General features: G+C 43.6%; 5 protein-coding genes across 7 annotated transcripts; 3 read left to right on the top strand and 2 right to left on the bottom strand.

Annotated features, from left to right (window-relative positions):
• Positions 1-268: 268 nt before the first annotated feature.
• On the top strand, positions 269-4,076 carry LOC115626045 (DNA-directed RNA polymerase II subunit RPB2-like). The gene is made up of 2 exons (XM_030521296.1): positions 269-2,495; positions 2,567-4,076. The coding sequence occupies exons 1-2, from the start codon at positions 269-271 to the stop codon at positions 3,910-3,912; spliced, it is 3,573 nt and encodes a 1,190-aa protein (XP_030377156.1). The 3' UTR covers positions 3,913-4,076.
• A 1,628-nt stretch (positions 4,077-5,704) lies between these two features.
• On the bottom strand, positions 5,705-8,480 carry LOC115626044 (serine/arginine repetitive matrix protein 1). Its single transcript, XM_030521295.1, has 4 exons — positions 8,324-8,480; positions 8,072-8,267; positions 7,097-8,014; positions 5,705-7,000 (listed from the first exon to the last, which is right to left on the bottom strand). The coding sequence occupies exons 3-4, from the start codon at positions 8,000-8,002 to the stop codon at positions 5,705-5,707; spliced, it is 2,202 nt and encodes a 733-aa protein (XP_030377155.1). The 5' UTR covers positions 8,003-8,014; positions 8,072-8,267; positions 8,324-8,480.
• Positions 8,481-10,219: 1,739 nt separating this feature from the next.
• LOC115626047 lies at positions 10,220-11,536 on the top strand. Of its 2 annotated transcripts, none has more exons than XR_003995558.1 (2): positions 10,220-10,773; positions 11,214-11,536. XR_003995558.1 is itself a non-coding variant. In XM_030521299.1 (2 exons), the coding sequence occupies exons 1-2, from the start codon at positions 10,260-10,262 to the stop codon at positions 11,270-11,272; spliced, it is 408 nt and encodes a 135-aa protein (XP_030377159.1). In that variant the 5' UTR covers positions 10,220-10,259; the 3' UTR covers positions 11,273-11,536. The 2 variants fall into 2 exon arrangements, 1 of the variants encoding a protein (XP_030377159.1); XM_030521299.1 differs by having other exon boundaries at positions 10,220-10,608.
• Positions 11,537-14,765: 3,229 nt separating this feature from the next.
• Positions 14,766-15,162, top strand: LOC115626141. The gene has a single exon (XM_030521403.1). The coding sequence runs from the start codon at positions 14,798-14,800 to the stop codon at positions 14,936-14,938; it is 141 nt and encodes a 46-aa protein (XP_030377263.1). The 5' UTR covers positions 14,766-14,797; the 3' UTR covers positions 14,939-15,162.
• Positions 15,163-16,123: 961 nt separating this feature from the next.
• Positions 16,124-16,656, bottom strand: LOC115626142. Of its 2 annotated transcripts, none has more exons than XM_030521404.1 (2): positions 16,472-16,656; positions 16,124-16,401 (listed from the first exon to the last, which is right to left on the bottom strand). In XM_030521404.1, exons 1-2 carry the CDS (start codon positions 16,589-16,591, stop codon positions 16,222-16,224), a joined length of 300 nt encoding a protein of 99 aa, XP_030377264.1. In that variant the 5' UTR covers positions 16,592-16,656; the 3' UTR covers positions 16,124-16,221. The 2 variants fall into 2 exon arrangements, with proteins under 2 accessions (XP_030377264.1, XP_030377265.1); XM_030521405.1 differs by having other exon boundaries at positions 16,124-16,396; positions 16,472-16,596.
• Between the last annotated feature and the right edge of the window lie 1,056 nt (positions 16,657-17,712).

Here is a 17,712-nt window from a genome sequence, read left to right as displayed (position 1 = left end):
GTAGATGGGCCTGTTGTCTTTGTAATCGTATGTTTGCCAGCTGCCATGTTTAGAAAGCTGCCTTTTTGACTGACAAGGAAGTCACGCACCGCTTGAAGTCTAAAACAGCAGAGCGTTTGTCAATACTAGTCTAGTTTGAAGAACTGTGTTGCCATCTCTGTGCTAAATAGCATTTCGTTTTGACATTTCTAATTGCAATTTAGCAAAGCGAACAACAGTCGGTTTCTGCTCTTCTTTAAATCGTTAGAATCAAGTGTAAATTAAGAGAATGGGTCACCGCCTGTCTGATGATGAGGATTATGAATCCTTTCACGATGACGATGATAGCTACGATTCCGATAGGGGCTCCAACTACAATGACGCCATTGATGAGAAAATGTGGCGTGCGGCCTGCTGGATAGTAATTGATTCCTATTTCGACGAGAAGGGTCTGGTGCGTCAGCAATTGGACAGCTTTGATGAGTTTCTGCAAGTGTCTATTCAGCGCATTATCGAAGGATCTCCAACAGTTGAAATGCAAAGCACTCCGCAGCACGAGACAATGGAGAAGGAACCGATCACCACGTATTCTCTGAGATTCGGCCAAATATATCTATCGAAGCCGACGCATTGGGAAAAAGAAGGCGCTCCCAGCCCGCTGATGCCCAATGAGGCCCGGTTGCGCAATCTGACGTACTCGGCGCCTCTCCATGTTGATATTTGGAAAACCAAAACGGAGGAGGGAGAAGAACCGGTAGAGACCTTGTATCAGCGCACTTATGTGGGTCAAATACCGGTGATGCTGCGCTCCGCCTACTGTCTGCTCACGAGCCTCACGCACAACGATCTGCAGCAGCTGGGTGAGTGCCCCCTTGATCCTGGCGGCTATTTTATCGTAAATGGCTCGGAAAAGGTGTTGATTGCTCAAGAGAAAATGGCGACCAACAACGCGTACGTATTTCGTACCAAGGACACCAGATATGTATACAAGACGGAGGTGCGCTCTTGTCTAGAGTGCAGCTCGAAGCCCACTTCGACGTTGTGGATCAATTTGACGGCCAACAGCCCAGCTAATGTGAAGAAACTGATCTTTGGACAGCGAGTTGTGGCCGTGCTGCCATATATAAAGCAAGAGGTGCCCATTATCGTGTTGTTTCGAGCCATGGGCTTAATGGCGGATCGAGATATCCTAGAGCATATTATTAATGACTTTGACGATGCTGAAGTGCTAGAAGCACTCAGGCCCTCAATACAAGACGCCTTTGTGGTGCAATCACAGGAGGTGGCTCTCAACTTTATTGGCACGCGTGGGGTGCGTCCTGGGGTCAGCAAGGAGAAGCGCTTAGAGTTCGCTCGCAAGATTGTGGAGAAGGAAGTGTTGCCTCATGTGGGCATAACAAATACTGCCCTACCTTTGAAGATCTACTTTGTGGGCTATATGGTGCATAAGTTGCTGATGGTCTCGCTGGGTCGTCGCGAGCTAGACGATCGTGACAACTATGCCAATAAGCGTTTGGATCTGGCAGGGGCTTTGCTCGCTTTGCTCTTTCGCACGCTGCTCAGAAATCTCCAGAAGGAGATACGCATGTATGCCCAAAAGTTTCTAGACAAAGGTCGCGACTTTAACATGGAACTGGCAGTTAAAACGAGCATTATAACCGATGGCCTTCGTTATGCTCTAGCCACTGGCAATTGGTCTGATCAGCGCAAGTCTGCACAGTCACGCTCCGGCGTCTCACAGGTGCTGAATCGTCTAACCTATGTGTCGACTCTATCCCATTTGCGGCGCGTTAACTCGCCGATTGGCAGAGACGGAAAGCTGGCCAAGCCCCGACAGCTGCATAACACGCTCTGGGGTATGTTATGCCCAGCCGAGACACCCGAGGGCGTAGCTGTTGGCCTGGTTAAGAATATGGCGCTCATGGCTTATGTCACCGTTGGATCCGACCCTTCCGTCATTCTGGAGTTTTTGGATGAATGGTCCCTGGAGCATTTGGCTGATATACCTCCCATGTCTGTGCTGTCGGGCACTAGATTTTTTCTTAATGGCGCCTGGATCGGTGTACATCGATCGCCCGATCTACTAGTTGAGTGTTTGCGGACGATGCGACGTCGCCAGGATGTGATTCTATCGGAGGTCTCCATCACCTATGACAGCTATGAGGGCGAGATACGCATACAGACCGATGCAGGACGTATCTGTCGGCCGCTACTGATCGTAGAAAATAACCAATTGAAGCTGAAGCGGACGCACGTTGAACAGTTGACAGATCGTGCTGAGAGTGGCGGCTCCTGGGACAATCTCTTGGCAAATGGGATAATCGAGTTTATTGATACCCAGGAAGAGGATACTTGCATGATTGCCATGTGTCCGTCAGACCTGGCCTATCCCGAAATGTGTAACTCGTACACGCACTGTGAGATCCATCCATCGATGATATTGGGCGTGTGTGCCTCAATTATTCCATTTCCCGACCACAATCAGAGTCCACGTAATACCTATCAAAGTGCAATGGGTGAGTTCATATAAGAGCGGGAGAGATGGAATATTTATCCCAAATCTTAAACAACCTCTTCTTGTACGCAGGCAAACAGGCCATGGGGGTGTATGTGACCAACTACCTTATGCGCATGGATACATTGGCCCATGTGCTGTACTATCCGATGAAGCCGCTTGTCACTACACGCTCCATGAAGTATCTACGTTTTGCAGAACTGCCAGCCGGCATAAATGCCATTGTCGCCATTCTCTGCTATACTGGCTACAATCAGGAGGACTCTATAATATTGAATGCAAGCGCCGTGGACCGCGGCTTTCTGCGCTCCGTATTCTATCGCTGCTATCAGGATCAAGAGCGGAAGCACTCAGCGAATCAGGATGAACGTTTTGAGAAGCCCGAATTTGGCATTTGCAAAGGCATGCGTCGGGCTTTCTATGACAAGCTTGAGGAAGATGGTCTCATTGCGCCTTGCACACGCGTTTCTGGAGACGACGCCATAATTGGCAAGACAATCACTCTTATTGACGAAACCGAATCAAATGGGGAGGGAGGCACAGGATGGACCTACGTCAAACGCGACGCTTCCACATTTCTACGCAACACCGAGACTGGCATTATCGACAAAGTAATGCTGTCCGTTAGTAGCGATGGCCATAAGTTCTGCAAGATTCGTGTGCGCTCCGCTCGCATTCCCCAAATAGGTGACAAATTCGCTTCGCGTCATGGCCAGAAGGGCACCTGCGGCATTACGTACCGCCAGGAAGATCTGCCATTCACCAACGAAGGCATTACACCCGACATCATTATTAACCCGCATGCTATTCCCTCCCGCATGACCATTGGCCATCTGATCGAGTGTCTGTTGGGTAAGCTGTCTGCCTGCACGGGCGATCTTGGCGATGCCACACCCTTCTCGGATGGCGAAACCGTGCAAGAGATCTCCACGGCCCTCAAGGCCTACAGTTATCACTCCCGTGGCAATGAGATCATGTATAATGGTTTCAATGGCCATAAGATCAATGCTCAGGTGTTCTTAGGACCCACGTACTACCAGAGACTGAAGCACATGGTGGACGACAAGGTGCACGCCCGTGCCCGGGGTCCGGTACAGATTCTCGTGCGCCAACCCATGGAGGGACGTGCCCGTGACGGCGGTCTTCGATTTGGCGAAATGGAGCGCGATTGTCAGATCTCGCATGGCGCTGCTTCTTTCCTGCACGAGCGGTTGTATCAGCTTTCCGATCCGTATTCCGTTTACGTGTGCAACAGATGCGGCATGTTGGCAATTGCCAATAAGCAAACCGCATCTTTCTATTGTCGCCTGTGCAACGATCGAGCGATTGTTGCCAAGGTACGCATGCCTTATGCCGCAAAGCTGTTGATCCAAGAGCTCGTCAGCATGAATATAGCGCCGCGTTTGAAACTGAAGTGAAGAAGGACTCTTTCTACCTATATTTTAACTGCAATGCTTCCAATTAGCGCAGAAGCCTATGAATACAACGAAACACTTTATTTAAATACAGCACATGAATCAACCATTACAGAAATGTACAAGCTGAAGACACAGTCAACTAATCCTACGAGTACAACAGTATGAGGAGCAATGGAAATAACTCTATTAATTATCACCATATGAAAACTTAATCTATAAATTTATCCGTTCTGCCGCACGCAACAAATCACGATTAAAATGCTAATAAAATTGTTCCCCAATCAAACGAAAATGTTTGTTTGTTTGTGTTGATGCTGCTGCTGCTTTGGCTGCTTCTGGTGTTGCAAGGATACAAACTTTCAACTATTTTGCGCATGAGTTTTTCATAAACTAGCTTCAGGCGGCACGAACCTGGGAGAGGATGGCACAGAAATGGCCATAAGAACATGCAACACAGAGCCAAATGAACATAATTCGTGTTGGAAAATCTACATAAAATTTACTGAGATGCCCCCCTTCCCCCTCGTCGCGTCCTCCTCCTCCTCCTCCTCTACACATTCCACCCACAATAGCAGACCGCAAAACACATGCGAACACGGCATGGGTTTCGGATGATTCCATGGCCGCCATGCATGCAACTGCGAAGATGCTGATGAGCAGATAAATTCATTAGGCAAGACCATGTAATTGTTCCACCAGGGCAACGCTCTGCCGGCGCCGCTGCCGGCGCCTGTGAACAAACAACGCCAGCCAAGGATATGCGGACACTTGGCTCAGCTGGCAGTGCAACCCACACGCACACACAGCGACAGGGACATGGACAGAGAGAGTAGAGCAGAGCAGAGCGGAGCTACAGAACAGTGCAGGGTAAACAACTTTTCACGACCACAAGGAGCAGTCGAATCGCATCTTAGGCGGGCAGGCGGGCAGGCAGACTGGCAGGCAGGCACGTGCGCTCGCCTAGACGGGAAAGTGTTGCGCAGCAAAGCGTTACTAAATACAAATTAAACAAATCCATAAATAATGTTTAATAATATTAACAAGGAAATTAGCAGACGGGTGTACACGCACACAGAACGCATATAGAACGCACACTTATTGCAATCACTGTGACTGTGTGCTTAGAGGACTATACAGGCACTGGCAATGGAAATGAATACGCCTTCTCGGCTACAGCACACACAGAAGTTCGAAAAATTATAAAATATGCTCCGTTTTCCTGCCAGCTGTTCGAATATTCTAAAACTTTAATTTGCAGCGTAAAATTGTTTTTAAAAATTAACATTATTACTACTACGAATTATTTATTAATGTTAACCAAAATTTATTGTGCAGATAAAAATATTCTTAAATCATGAGAGTACATTGGAACTTTTAGCATATTACATCAATTTATGGAGTCTTCAACACATTCAGTGCAGCCTGTGGAAGAAGTTGAAAATGTTATTATTGCTGTAAAGTTGTATTTCCCCCTTAGAAAACAGGTAAACGAAAAGGATTTATGTGTACTTCTTTAACTAAAAAAAATCGTTGTTATGTGACGCTTTTGATAAAGCTCCAGATTAACTTCCAACTTAAAAATGACAAACTTGTTCAATATATTTACATCAATAACCAAATTATTCTTGGGGTACGGCTAAGAAAAATCGATCGAGTTCAGTTGGTTTATAAAAAGTTATCGAACATGCGCACGGACATACTGTATATCGATATCGATTCGTCGCACCATGCTGATATTCTGCATGTTGGCACCCATTAATCCATTTATAATCAAATTCGCATTAGTTCGTACCTACTCAGGCTTTGCTGGCTTCTGCTCCCGTTTCATATTTTGCTTTTTCTTTTTTATCTCCTCCTCCACAAACAGCAACTTCATTAACAAATACTCCTGTCGTGCCTTCCGCTTTTGAATCTCACTCTCCGGCTTAGACGAATCAGGCAAAATATTATCCGAAATGGCAACGTCTGGACTCTTCTTCGAGCATCGTTTCTCCGATCCCGAACTAAGGGACAGGGTCTTCCATGGCTTACGTGGCGAGCATCCAGCTCGACAACCTGACGAGTTAATAGACGTGCTGCTTCGGCTACGGAACTGACGTCGTATCGTCTTAGCTGAACAGCTACGACCACGATCTTGCGACGATTCATTGTCGCTTGGCGGGCTGTAGGAAGGCGTCCGAGGACCACGTACACGTAGTAGCGGCTCCGACGGTGAACGCTTGCGCTTGTTTGGAGGCGAATTTTTTGTTGAGGAGTCTGCAGTTTTCAAAAGGCCAGCTTTACCTAATTTGCGTCGCTGGTGTTGGCGGTAGCGGCGAAGGTTGAAACGACGCCCAGCAGCACTGCTGGGCTTGTTGTTGCAAACCGTTGCGTCACTGCTCTTGTTGGAGCAAGACGGCGAGCGCCTCCGTTCCTGTGACGTTGGAGTTTCCGGCTTTGAGGATTCTGCACTCTTCAAAAGACTAGCTTTACCCAATTTGCGTCGCTGGTGTTGGCGGTAGTGGCGAAGGCCGAAACGACGCCCCAGAGGACTGCTGGGCTTGTTGTTGCAAGCCGTTGCATCACTGTTCTTGTAGGAGCAAGACGGCGAGCGCCTCCGTTCCTGTGGCGTTGGAGTTTCCGGCTTTGAGGATTCTGCACTCTTCAAAAGATCAGCTTTACCCAATTTGCGTCGCTGGTGTTGGCGGTAGTGGCGAAGGCCGAAACGACGCCCCACAGGACTGCTGGCTTTTCTGTTACAGACCGTTGTCTCACTGCTCTTTGTAGAACAAGATGGCGAGCGCTTGCGTTCACGTGACGTTAACGGTGAAGTTTTTGGCCTTGGAGACTCGGAGCGATCCAATAGACCAGCCTTGCCGAGCTTGCGTCGCTGGTGTTGACGATAGTGACGCAGGCCGAAACGGCGTCCAGTGGGGTTGCTCGGTTGTTTGCTGCAACTCGTGGTGGCACTGCTCTTGCTTGAGCAAGTCGGTGAACGGTTGAATGCGTGTGATGGTGTATTTGGAGTCTCCTCTCGATTTTGCTGACGATGGCGCCGGCGACGGCGATCTGAACGTCGACTGACTGGGCTGCTGGATCTCTTGCTGCTCTTCTTAGAGCAGCGGGAGCAGCACGAGTCACTGGAGCTGATGCTGCTGCTGCTGCAGCTGACGCTGCTCTTCTTTCGTGAGATCGGACGACGTACTGGACTGCGACTGATGCGTGGTCGGTAAGGGCAGCGCACTGGTGATATCCAGGCTGGTTGGCTGGTCCACATGCGTCGCTCCACATTAATAGCGCGTGGCACGAAAGGCAGTCGGTTGCTACGACCATACGCCACGGGACTGCGCAGCGGCGGTGCGTAACGCATTTGTGGCTGGGGCGGAAATATGGGCGTTGGCAATAAGGGGGCTCGCTCACACTGGCGTGGTGGCGATGCCCAAGACTGTGAGTAATATGGATCCCTATCCAGATCATGCATAGGAAATTGAGAATTGGACGGATTCAGCGTTTCTGGTTGCGGCTGAGTCCCTGGCTGGTAATGGCCACGTTCATATCGTGGCATAGTTTGCAAGGAAGGGTGCATATAACACGCCATATCAGTCACAGGCATAGGAGCTCCATTGCGATACAACAGTTGCTTGACCGTACGTAGATTCCGATCCCAGGATGTATTCAACACATCATAAGGGGTCCAACCGTAGGCCACGTCATACGCTTGAACGTTGCCAGCATAGTTATAGATGGGCTGTGCTATTGGCGTCCGATCGGACGTGTGGTTGTTGCCATCCTGTACCGTATCGCCCGGATGTTGAAAGCGACAAAGGGAGCCCCAAGTGCAGGCATTGCGCATGTAGAAGCGACATATAGGCATCGACTTAATTCCAGTTTTCTCATCCACACCCACGACTTCACCATCCTCCAGATCCACTGGCTTCAGATCCGTAGTTGCTGGGCTTTCTGCTTCCGCGTTTATCGAATCATAGTCCAATGCTTTGCTATTCGAAATGGCAATAGTTTCATTCGAACTGACCACTTCCCCCACGACGCCTTCTTCGACTGTGTCCACGAACTGCTCCTCAAGATTGATTGCGTCATCTTTCGTGGCCATGGCAGAGGAAATCTGCCGAAGATTGAGTTACGAAGTGCGTATCTGATGAAACAAAAAGACGCTACCTACTTTTTATTTTTGGTTTCAGCTATTTTTATAACCAATGCGAATACAATCGCGGGCTTACGCCCACATGTTATTCCAGGAAGAGCGCAGGCGCACAGATTTCGCACAACAAACCCAACACAACAATGTGCTTATGCGCAGTTATCTTGTAATGACAATGAAACGAAATCCTATTGAAGTACTTCAACAATTTACCCAACTGTAAGGATAGAACGAATTATTGAATTAACAAAACCTTTAACTTTAACTACTTACCGGTAAACTTGTCCAACTCTTTGCCACTGCTTATGCTTTTATCACTAATGCAAAAATTGTCTCAGCTACACAATAATGTACACCTCAGGCACAAAAATATGTACGAGTAATGTAATAAAAATCATTGCATGCTACGTTTTCGAAAAACAACAAAAACAAAAGAAGTAGGAATTCATAAATTTCTCAACAGAAAACAAGCGTCAACTTTCATTTATCGAAGCTCGATAATAACAACAACAAAGCGTTGCCAGACTGTTGCAGCGTGCTCGCCCCATTTGTTGAGTGCTAATTTCACATAGGCCGGTGACTCCCTTTTTATTGCTTGTTTATAAGTTACATTTATTATAATTTAAGTTCCTTTGAATACTTGTTTAGCTCACTATTATTGTCGGATATTTTAAAAATGTATATTTAAATCAGCACACAAAATTCCTCAATTATCAATAGTGAGCATAAATCCTATTCTAAATTTCATTAAGGAATAGTTTGTTGCTCAAATTAAAAAAATAATTTGTACAATCTACAGATACTTGTTGGATAAACTGTTCTACTAAATCTATATCCATTATAAAGCACTTGTCAAACCACAAAAGATTGACAAATTTCATATTTTCAGGGCTCTATGTGAAGGATACTCTGTTCTTTGGCTCGACTACGATAAGCGGGAATTTTATTAACTATCGTAGCCGTCTGAGCCCGTTCCTGAGCTTTACAGTCTCTTCCAGGGAAAGATCCACAACAGTACAGTGAAGATACCAGGTATTTAAACTTTGCTAAACTATTTTTGTACACATAGAAATTTCTTCGAAATGTTGCAGCTTTTTATGGATTTTTATAACAGTGAGCAAATTATTATTGTCATCCTTATTTATATTCAAATATTATTATTATATAGTTGGCCTTGCCAATACATTAATACATACATACATTAGCCTTTAAACAGCAAACAATTGTTCACAATACATGAAACGATCTACAAACACACAATACTTAACCCGAGAATATATTTGCGATGATTCCAAAATGCATTCAAGGCTGGCATATACCTGATAAGGACAAATTCATTCTCACCATAGAAGTTATAGTGTTGAAGACAATTATATTTATACTGACAATGCTCAAAAAGGTATTCTCCTCATATAGATATTTACTTGATAAACACGAGTATTTAGTTACCGCCATGAGTTATGCGATCAATTTTATGAAATTCATCTGCGATTGTACTTCGAAAGCCATCCGAGGTAGACACGCCCCGAAAATTTGGTTACCCAGAGACGCCAGAAGACATGGATGATGACATGAATTGTTGATTTAACCTTTTTTACAAACAAACTTATTTTAATTAAAGTTATTTGGGCTGCGTCTGAGTTGTATATTTTCATAATATTTATCTGCATATATAATTGGAGCTCAAATAGGAATGGTTGCCTATACTAACACTTAAATATTAAGATCCCTAGTAGCTAACAGCGGTTTCATATACATAAGATATAAAGGCCACAAAAAAAGATATATATATATATATATATCGACCCTTTTTAGTTTATTCTAGTAGAAGTGGCTTCAAAAAATGTGTGGGGTTTCTTGATTTTGGAAGGGGATTCTTTTTGAAAACATTTAATTTAATTATCAAATCGTATGCATCATAAACTAATTCTGCTATATACGGTTTCCTATCAACTTGGTCTGCAGACAATCGAACAGACGACCCCAACGGACATTGTTTTCTTCATGGTTAACGATTCGTCTTATCATGCCAATCATATACCCGTATTTACCCATAATAGAGTGCCTATGGCCTTTCACCTTTCGTTTATATTAACCGAACTGGTGTTAACAGTTTCTAAAATTTTAGTTGGCTGTATAGAAAATCTGACAAATATAAATTGTGGCCAAAATTTTAGTGTACATAGAATTGAAAACGCAAAAATTCGATATGTCAAGCCCAAACAAGCTGTTTTCGAAATCAGTGCATGGTTGGCTCGCAGGCATGAAGGACGAAGTGGTTTTCCACATCAACCTATTCCTTATCACATTGGCTATAATGGTTGTAACACTGCTAGAGAAGGTCTACAACTGCTTTATATATTTGAGCGAGCCCCTTAGAGAGACCGATGCGTTCTTTATAACTATAATGGACTTTGCACTCCAGGGCGTAGGGTTTATGTGTGACTGCATTACTAAATCGTTGAGAAGAGGATACAGATCGACACGTTTAAGGGCTCAACGACGAGCACAACAAGGACAAGCAAGATCCTTGCGTAGACGAACCAGGAGCTTTGGAGGTTAAGCTAATGCTAGATATTAATTAAATATTTGTTGCATTTGAATTCAGAAGTTCGAAAAAAGGGGGAGGGGTGTGGAAAATGATCATGCTGGGGTTTTTCCAACATCAGCTCTAAATCTTCAACGCCTTTACTCTACTAGCATTGCAATCGATTGATCTTGAGGTTTGTTTTAATATACTTTTCATGGGAATTTAAAAAACCCACGAGTCTTTCATATTTAATTCAGTGCTTTAACGAGTATTGCGGAGAATTTATTTCCCAATTCCTGAAAATCGTTTAAACTTGTCGAATCGAAGTTGAACACTTTTATCGTATTCGAAAAAGAATCAAATTGCGCGTAAATGTTCGCTTTATTTCGCTCACTTATGAGTTAAGGCTGTGCATTAAATAAATAAACACATTTAAATTCCAAATGATAAGTCATCATATTTCTTTCAGTCTTTAATATACTCGCATCAAAACCAAATACACAATCAATCTTGAACACAGTCTGTTTAGAGGGATAATCTGTCACACCTCTTTTAAGCTGTTAATCTTCACCGCAAGCGATTAACTTCCACTTGACTGTTATTTGAATAAACATTAACAATTTGGTATTGCAGCTCCAGAGCTCAGCCAGAGCCCACAAGACACAGGCACGCTGCTGACAAGGGGAATATAAATCAAATAAACAAACCTCATTAACATATTATCAGCATCAAATTGTGACACGGGACGTCATCTTAAGTTCAAGTGAGAAATCTGTCACGAAGCATTAAGGCGCAACAATCCACCCAAAACTCCAAACGCCAGCCAGCTCCAGGTTCTTGTCCTGTCAAGCTCAGATACTCTGTCAACCCTGGGTGGCGGATGTGACGCGATGCCGAGTGACTTGCGGTGCGGCTGGCTTCGTCTCTGAGGCGCGAATTGGTAGCTATTCCCGGAATCCGGCACACATAATTATGCGTGTAAACAAGCGTGATGATAGTGCGCTGACGTGTGACTGCTACTGCGACAGGGACTGCGAAGTCGGGGTCTAGGACATACCCGAAAGGGTTGATATGGCGGTCTGGCACCTTCCCAGCTGATGGAATACTTAAATACTGCAAAACAAATTGCCGAAATTCCTCATGAAAGACGGCACGGTACGTGAACTAGTATATAGTAGTAGCTGTTTTCTAGCTGATTTATTCGTGTTGTGTTGCCAACAATTACAAAAGCTACCGCAGGATATGCGCACAGCAACAACAAGAGACGTCGCTAACCTCGTCCTGTGTCCCTGTGTCTGTCTACTCGCCTGGTTGTGCGTTTTAATTTGACGAAAGACTGATGACATCTCATTAATATTCATTGTCGTTTGCAAGGAGCTGGGATTTGCGGCCATATATCCTGTTTATGCCCGACTGTAGTTCTTGCAGCTATTGTGGCTTGGTGGGTGGTGGTTCTAGGTCCTTGGTCTTTGGTCTTTGGTGTTTAATGTGACGCACTTAAGATAAATGTGGCTATTCACGCGAAATTGTTGGAAATGCAGATGCTCTGATTCTAATGAGGCGTTAAATGCTCTTGATTTGAAGAACGAGAAGGGCTGCTATCTAATTATTGGTAATACGATAAAAGGATATAAGGGGCCATAAAAAGTACAAGCTGACTTTGGAATTTTTGAAAACACCATCAAACCATATGATTTAAATTGGCTTTAATAATGAAAAGTGATACGCAAAGCAACGTGTTTTTACTGGGCACAGTTTTGAAAGATACCTGTACTGTCTAATTATGCATAGCTATGGTAATATAAGGCTTATTCGAACACCTTAAGCCCTTGCCAACTTTTTAAGGGCCACTGAAAATTGCCCGACAAGGCAGGGTCGCCACATTGTAAGCAATTTAACAACACCATCGGCAACATCATACCATCCCATGCCATGCCATACCATCTCATCATCATCATTGTCATACATATATTTAGCATATTTAAAATGTAACCTTAATCCACGTTTGTTTAGCAGTTTATGGGTCCAGCCCACATGCCCATAAGTATTTCAAATTAATGGCGACACTTCAAAATAATTATGAAGCACAGGCCTCGGTCTCGGGCGGTTTGGTGGATGACTTGTGGTTAGGGGGGCTTGGGCGTTTGGGGGGTTCTGCTTCTGTTCCGCATTTATCTCAAAGAACAAACGGTGTGTGTACTTACCGCTGGCACTTTTAAGATGCTGCCGTGACATATTTATGAAGTTCAATTATCATAAAATGCAAATGAAATCGTCATGCCCGAAAACGTCAACCTCAAGCACAAGTTTCAGTTGCCCGCCACAGCCACTGCCACTGCCACTGCCACCACTCTCAACCGCGCCCTCGCCCACTGATGCTCAATAAAACAAAACAAGTGCCGTGGCCTAAGCAGCCCACCCGGTGCCAAAATTAAGCAATTTAGTTGCGATATCCGCCGGCGACGCGCCCGCTCAACCATTGACCCCCCACCATCCCACCATCCCACCAACCCAACCCCGCCTACAATTTCGAAACGTCAGACACTTTTTGAGATCTCTCGTAACTGGGCGCGAGACCTACACCTATTGTGTGGAAGTGTATGTGTGTGTGTGTGTGTGTGTAAGTGGTTTGCTGAATTTTATCTGTCGACTGGAGCTATTAAAAGAAATTACGTTCAAAACTAAATTGCGGCCCAGCACAAAGTGAAGAAACCCAGCGACTAACAGTATAGACTAAGGTGAGCGGGTAGTCGAGGACTACAAGCCCTGTCCATGTCCCACTCCCTATCCTTGCCGCGTCCCATTGCCAGCCAACCAGCCAGCATTGAAATGAGAAACGATTATGTTGGTGGTTCTGTTTGGTTCCAACCAGCGAAGAAGAAACGCCAACGAATTTGCGCAAAAACTTTTTAACTTGTTTTGTGCCGTGTTGTTGCTATTTACAAGTCCTGTGGGACACGACGCCAACCCCTGACCTCGCAAGTGCTCTTCGGGTTGGCTAGAGGTAGGGGTGACCAGGTAGTGCCGCATTGCTGATGTTTGCATTTTTCGCTGTTTCTTTGTTTGGGTCCCGCCTCAACCTCAACCTGAACCTCAACCTCGGCCTTCCATCTCGTCTCGACTTCACTCGACTCGACTCGTCTCTCACTTGTCTTGTCTTGTCTTGCTGTTTTGTTTGGTTTCTTAACTTGGCGTTACATGTTTCCGTTAGTTTTCGTTTCAACTCCGGCTGAAGAGGGGGGACCCGACACGCCGTTATGGTAATTTAGTGACGCAATTTTGCGGAAATTGATGCTGTTTGAAGCGTCTTTGTGGACACGGACAGAGGCAGGCCGCGTTCCGGCCAAGTGAGCTCACACAGATCCTGGCTGTTTAATTTCCATCTGCTGACATGCATTCTAATTTAATTGTCTTGTGTTTATGGCAACGAGCCGTTCTGTAACTCTTTCGGCAAGAATTTAGAATATGGCGAGGCGATATGTGTATACTCGTATTAAGATTAGATCAAGCTTTCGAGCGATCGTTCACTTGATTCCAAGCTTCCACGCCTCCTGCTGCCAACTACAATTCATCATTTCGGTTGGGGCTATGACAATGATTAAGGTATTCCCATTATTTGCTATTTCCGATCGGCTTGTTTTATTGGACAATATTTTTCATGTTATTTATTTTTTGTTTGTACATTTTTAAGCTTTACTTGCGGTTTTTAAATTTCGTAATCATGCTGATGTCATAATGGTTGGAACGTGATTAGAACCGAGTGCCTACTCTGAAACGAACTCACATTTTGAGATTCCTTCTATTTCGTTGAGCTATGCTAAGCCCCTAAATAATCTTCTTTATAATAAGCCTGCACTTTTAGTTTTGAAAAATAATTGTTATATGTATGTTTGTTATACACACTCTCATCTCAACAGCTATAACCTCATCATAAATGAAATAAATTAATTGTCAAATTGATGTAACCAATTTAATGATTGCCCACGATGGACAGTTTTAAATAAAAACACTCTGCTAATTCAAAAAAAAATCTCAACAACTACGAGTAAGCTAGAAAAAAAAAATAATTATGATTCAAAAAATGTTCATTGCGACTATCCCAGCAGGCGGTTTTCGACAAGTCACAGGAAGCATTGTAATTGTTTAGTCTCTAAATAAACTTCGCACTGATTATTGTACAAAAATATCAAAGTAAAATTCACGTTTCTTCAGTCAAGATGTTTCGTACAAAGCAACTTGAGCCCGCCAAGGACGATGAGCGCAACAAGGCAGAAGTTCGGGCCAACTTGGTCGTTTTCGCCGTTCTTTGCGCTGTCATTCGGATTGTGCCGTTTGTGATCAACAAACTCAGCTCCTAAAGCAAATCCGAGGAAGTAGAACTCGCACCAGGAGCTCTACGAATCTCCAACAGCTTCAAAATGACACAATGACCAAATGGCTTTCGCATACCGAACTACGTCTTTCTGCCGCAAATTGGAAACAAAAAGCACGTTACCTTCTTTGTTCTCTGTTACGAATCTTAATAGCTCTGCTAACAATTAAAATTTAAATGAATTGACTGAATGCCGCAGAAGGCCTAAAATTACCGTTTTTTTCCATTCGCCATTTGATTTTGAAATAAAAAATTCTTGGTTGCATTGAGGAAATTTCTAGATCTTGGCAGTCTTGTAGTTCTGGTAATTTCCAGTTGCTTACAAACTTTCTTATCTTTCATTACTCTTTCTATTCATGCCAATTTGCGCATTATGGAATTATTAGAGGTTAATTAACAAGTACATATAAACTAAGGTTTGTTGTAGGAAAGTCAACAAAAAAAAAGCTGATAGCTGGATATGCCAATCAATTCCTTCTACAGCTCGCATAATTTAACTTACAATTACATTTTTCTTTATTGAAAACACAATTCTTAAAATCTGCAGAGATATGAAGGAGCAAAGAATCGGAATCTGCTAAAATAATTTTACAAGTATTTCTGCTTAATTAATTCCCCATTATTCTCGCAAAGCATTTGCAACCGTTCCGCAAATAAAATTAAATTTTTAATATAGAATGTTAAGAAAAACGAGTTTAGTTTCCAGTTAATTATTATGTTTCTATTTGTGTGTATTAGGAACAAATATTTTTATTATTTCTGCTATTTCTGTTTATAAAATTTACAACTTAGATGGGGTTCAGAATAGATAAATGAAATCGAATAAAAAAGACACTAAATCAGCAGTTTAAATAATTAAAGTGCAGTTTTGAGATGATCTAAAGACATTTCATTAATGATCCCGTAAACTTAGCAGTACCTATTTAGCAGTAATGGTTTGTTATGAAGCAGCTCTGTTGCCTTTATAGTAAGCTTCCTTTTGCATATTCTATGCTTTTTGGCGTCTAGACTTTCTGGTATACTCATTCATCTCATTTCGTTTACATTAATCCACAAGAATATGGCTTTTGTTATCGAAATGATGCCTCTATGGCACCTCAAGTTCTTTTATTTGTTTCCGTAAACTTTTCACAAGAGACTACGGCTACACTCACATAAAACAATCGTCAAATTATTTCTCATGTAGCTAATTTATTTTCATTAAAATATGTAAATACTGAGTGATTTTGTAATACAATTTTATAGAATTTCGCCTACACCTTTGTAGCCTTAGGTGATGCAACAGAATCGCTTGTTGGTTTTCCTCAGCTTCAGCCACCATTCATAGTCGTTTTCAATGAATTGTGGCTTTGCAGCTCTATCCCGCAACTTTCTGAATTCGTCGCGTTCACGCAACCACATTCGGGCGTATTCCCAGCCAATAATCATATTCATGCACTCAGGACTGGACTGATGGAGAAGAGAAAATGCCGCTGTCAAAGAACGTCTGAAAAATACTTAAACTATGGTTGCTACTAACATCTTGTTCATATGAGGGAATAAACTTCTTCAAATGCGGCCCAGGGCGCACAACAAGATTATGTTTAGGGAGTACTTTGATCGAACGCGACCATTCACGATGCACTTTTCCCAACGACATTGTTATGCATAAAAAATTGCTAAATTTTGATAAAAAAAATTGTTTAAATTAAAACTCTTTTAAATTTTACGAAAACGAATTGTGCTATGACGTAAAAGCCATGATGATTTGGTAGAAGAATTTTGGGGAATGGATTTTGTAATTTCTATTGTGGAATTTAAAATATGACTGAGAATTCGTTGAACTGTGATCGTTTCATTATTTTGCAGATCACAAACGATGTATAAGTAGACTAATATTCAAAGTAGAATAAAATTGAATGGCAATGTATCAGTGTTGTGGTGTGGAAATTCTTAAGACTTGCAAGATTTGTCAATTAAAATTGACTGCAAATCATTTTTCAATTTTAGTTGAAATTTTTAACATTCTAAAAATACGTGAAGATGTTTATTTAAATATTGCAAATTTTTAGAGCGTCTGATCTATAAGTATGTCTGTAGTGGTAGGTCTGAGTACGGTTCAGAGCAAACACTTTTCATAGCATACATTTCGGGGCATGTTCGGCGACCATTCCAAGAGCATTTCTACTGCATGGCCATTAGTCGTGGCAGATTCCGTTGCACATTATTTCTCGCACGGCACGTTTTTGAACCGCAAACAGATGAATTTCTGCAGTGGAAAAGCGACGACGACGAATTATGAGCCACTCAGCGGGCTCTTCAGCAGCCATGATGCTATGGACTAGTGAGCGGGAGGCGGGCGTTGGGCAGGTGGGAGAAATGGGAGAAATGGGGCATGATGCCCGATGGGAAGGGAAGGCACAGGAGCAGCGCAAATGCGCGCAACTTTGCTCGACTACTGCCTGCAATTCGTCCTCGGGGTATTTTTTGTGTTAATAATAAATAAGCGTGCCTTTGGCAGATTGCAGCGCCATCTAGCGATGGCGGTGAGAGCGGCAGCGGAGAAAACGGAGCACCTTTTGTGCATGTGCCGTGTTTTGGACAACGTAGCGCATTTTAATGGACGAATGCAACGGCAGTGGCCGACCTTACCTTCTGCCACTACATGTGTGTGACACCGACCGAATGCGGCTCCGCACCTCACTCTCCTGGCGCTTGTGTATGGGCATGGGCTTGGGCTTGGGCCCGTTAGTCGTGCCTGCCACGCTTGAAATACGGCAT

Source organism: Scaptodrosophila lebanonensis, unplaced genomic scaffold (assembly GCF_003285725.1).
Source record: "Scaptodrosophila lebanonensis strain 11010-0011.00,11010-0021.00 unplaced genomic scaffold, SlebRS2 tig00000080-arrow-pilon, whole genome shotgun sequence".
Taxonomy (NCBI): Eukaryota; Metazoa; Arthropoda; class Insecta; order Diptera; family Drosophilidae; genus Scaptodrosophila; species Scaptodrosophila lebanonensis.
This window is presented reverse-complemented; position numbering and strand designations above follow the sequence as displayed.

Coding starts and splice junctions, on each gene's coding strand:
- LOC115626045 (XM_030521296.1), top strand. CDS start 269: ATGGGTCACCGCCTGTCTGATGATGAGGATTATGAATCCTTTCACGAT. Junction 2,496..2,566: donor TACCTATCAAAGTGCAATGG/GTGAGTTCATAT, acceptor TCTTGTACGCAG/GCAAACAGGCCATGGGGGTG.
- LOC115626044 (XM_030521295.1), bottom strand. CDS start 8,002: ATGGCCACGAAAGATGACGCAATCAATCTTGAGGAGCAGTTCGTGGAC. Junction 7,001..7,096: donor CACGCATCAGTCGCAGTCCA/GTACGTCGTCCG, acceptor TGCTCTAAGAAG/AGCAGCAAGAGATCCAGCAG.
- LOC115626047 (XM_030521299.1), top strand. CDS start 10,260: ATGTCAAGCCCAAACAAGCTGTTTTCGAAATCAGTGCATGGTTGGCTC. Junction 10,609..11,213: donor ACGAACCAGGAGCTTTGGAG/GTTAAGCTAATG, acceptor TTGGTATTGCAG/CTCCAGAGCTCAGCCAGAGC.
- LOC115626141 (XM_030521403.1), top strand. CDS start 14,798: ATGTTTCGTACAAAGCAACTTGAGCCCGCCAAGGACGATGAGCGCAAC.
- LOC115626142 (XM_030521404.1), bottom strand. CDS start 16,591: ATGTCGTTGGGAAAAGTGCATCGTGAATGGTCGCGTTCGATCAAAGTA. Junction 16,402..16,471: donor TTCCCTCATATGAACAAGAT/GTTAGTAGCAAC, acceptor CTTCTCCATCAG/TCCAGTCCTGAGTGCATGAA.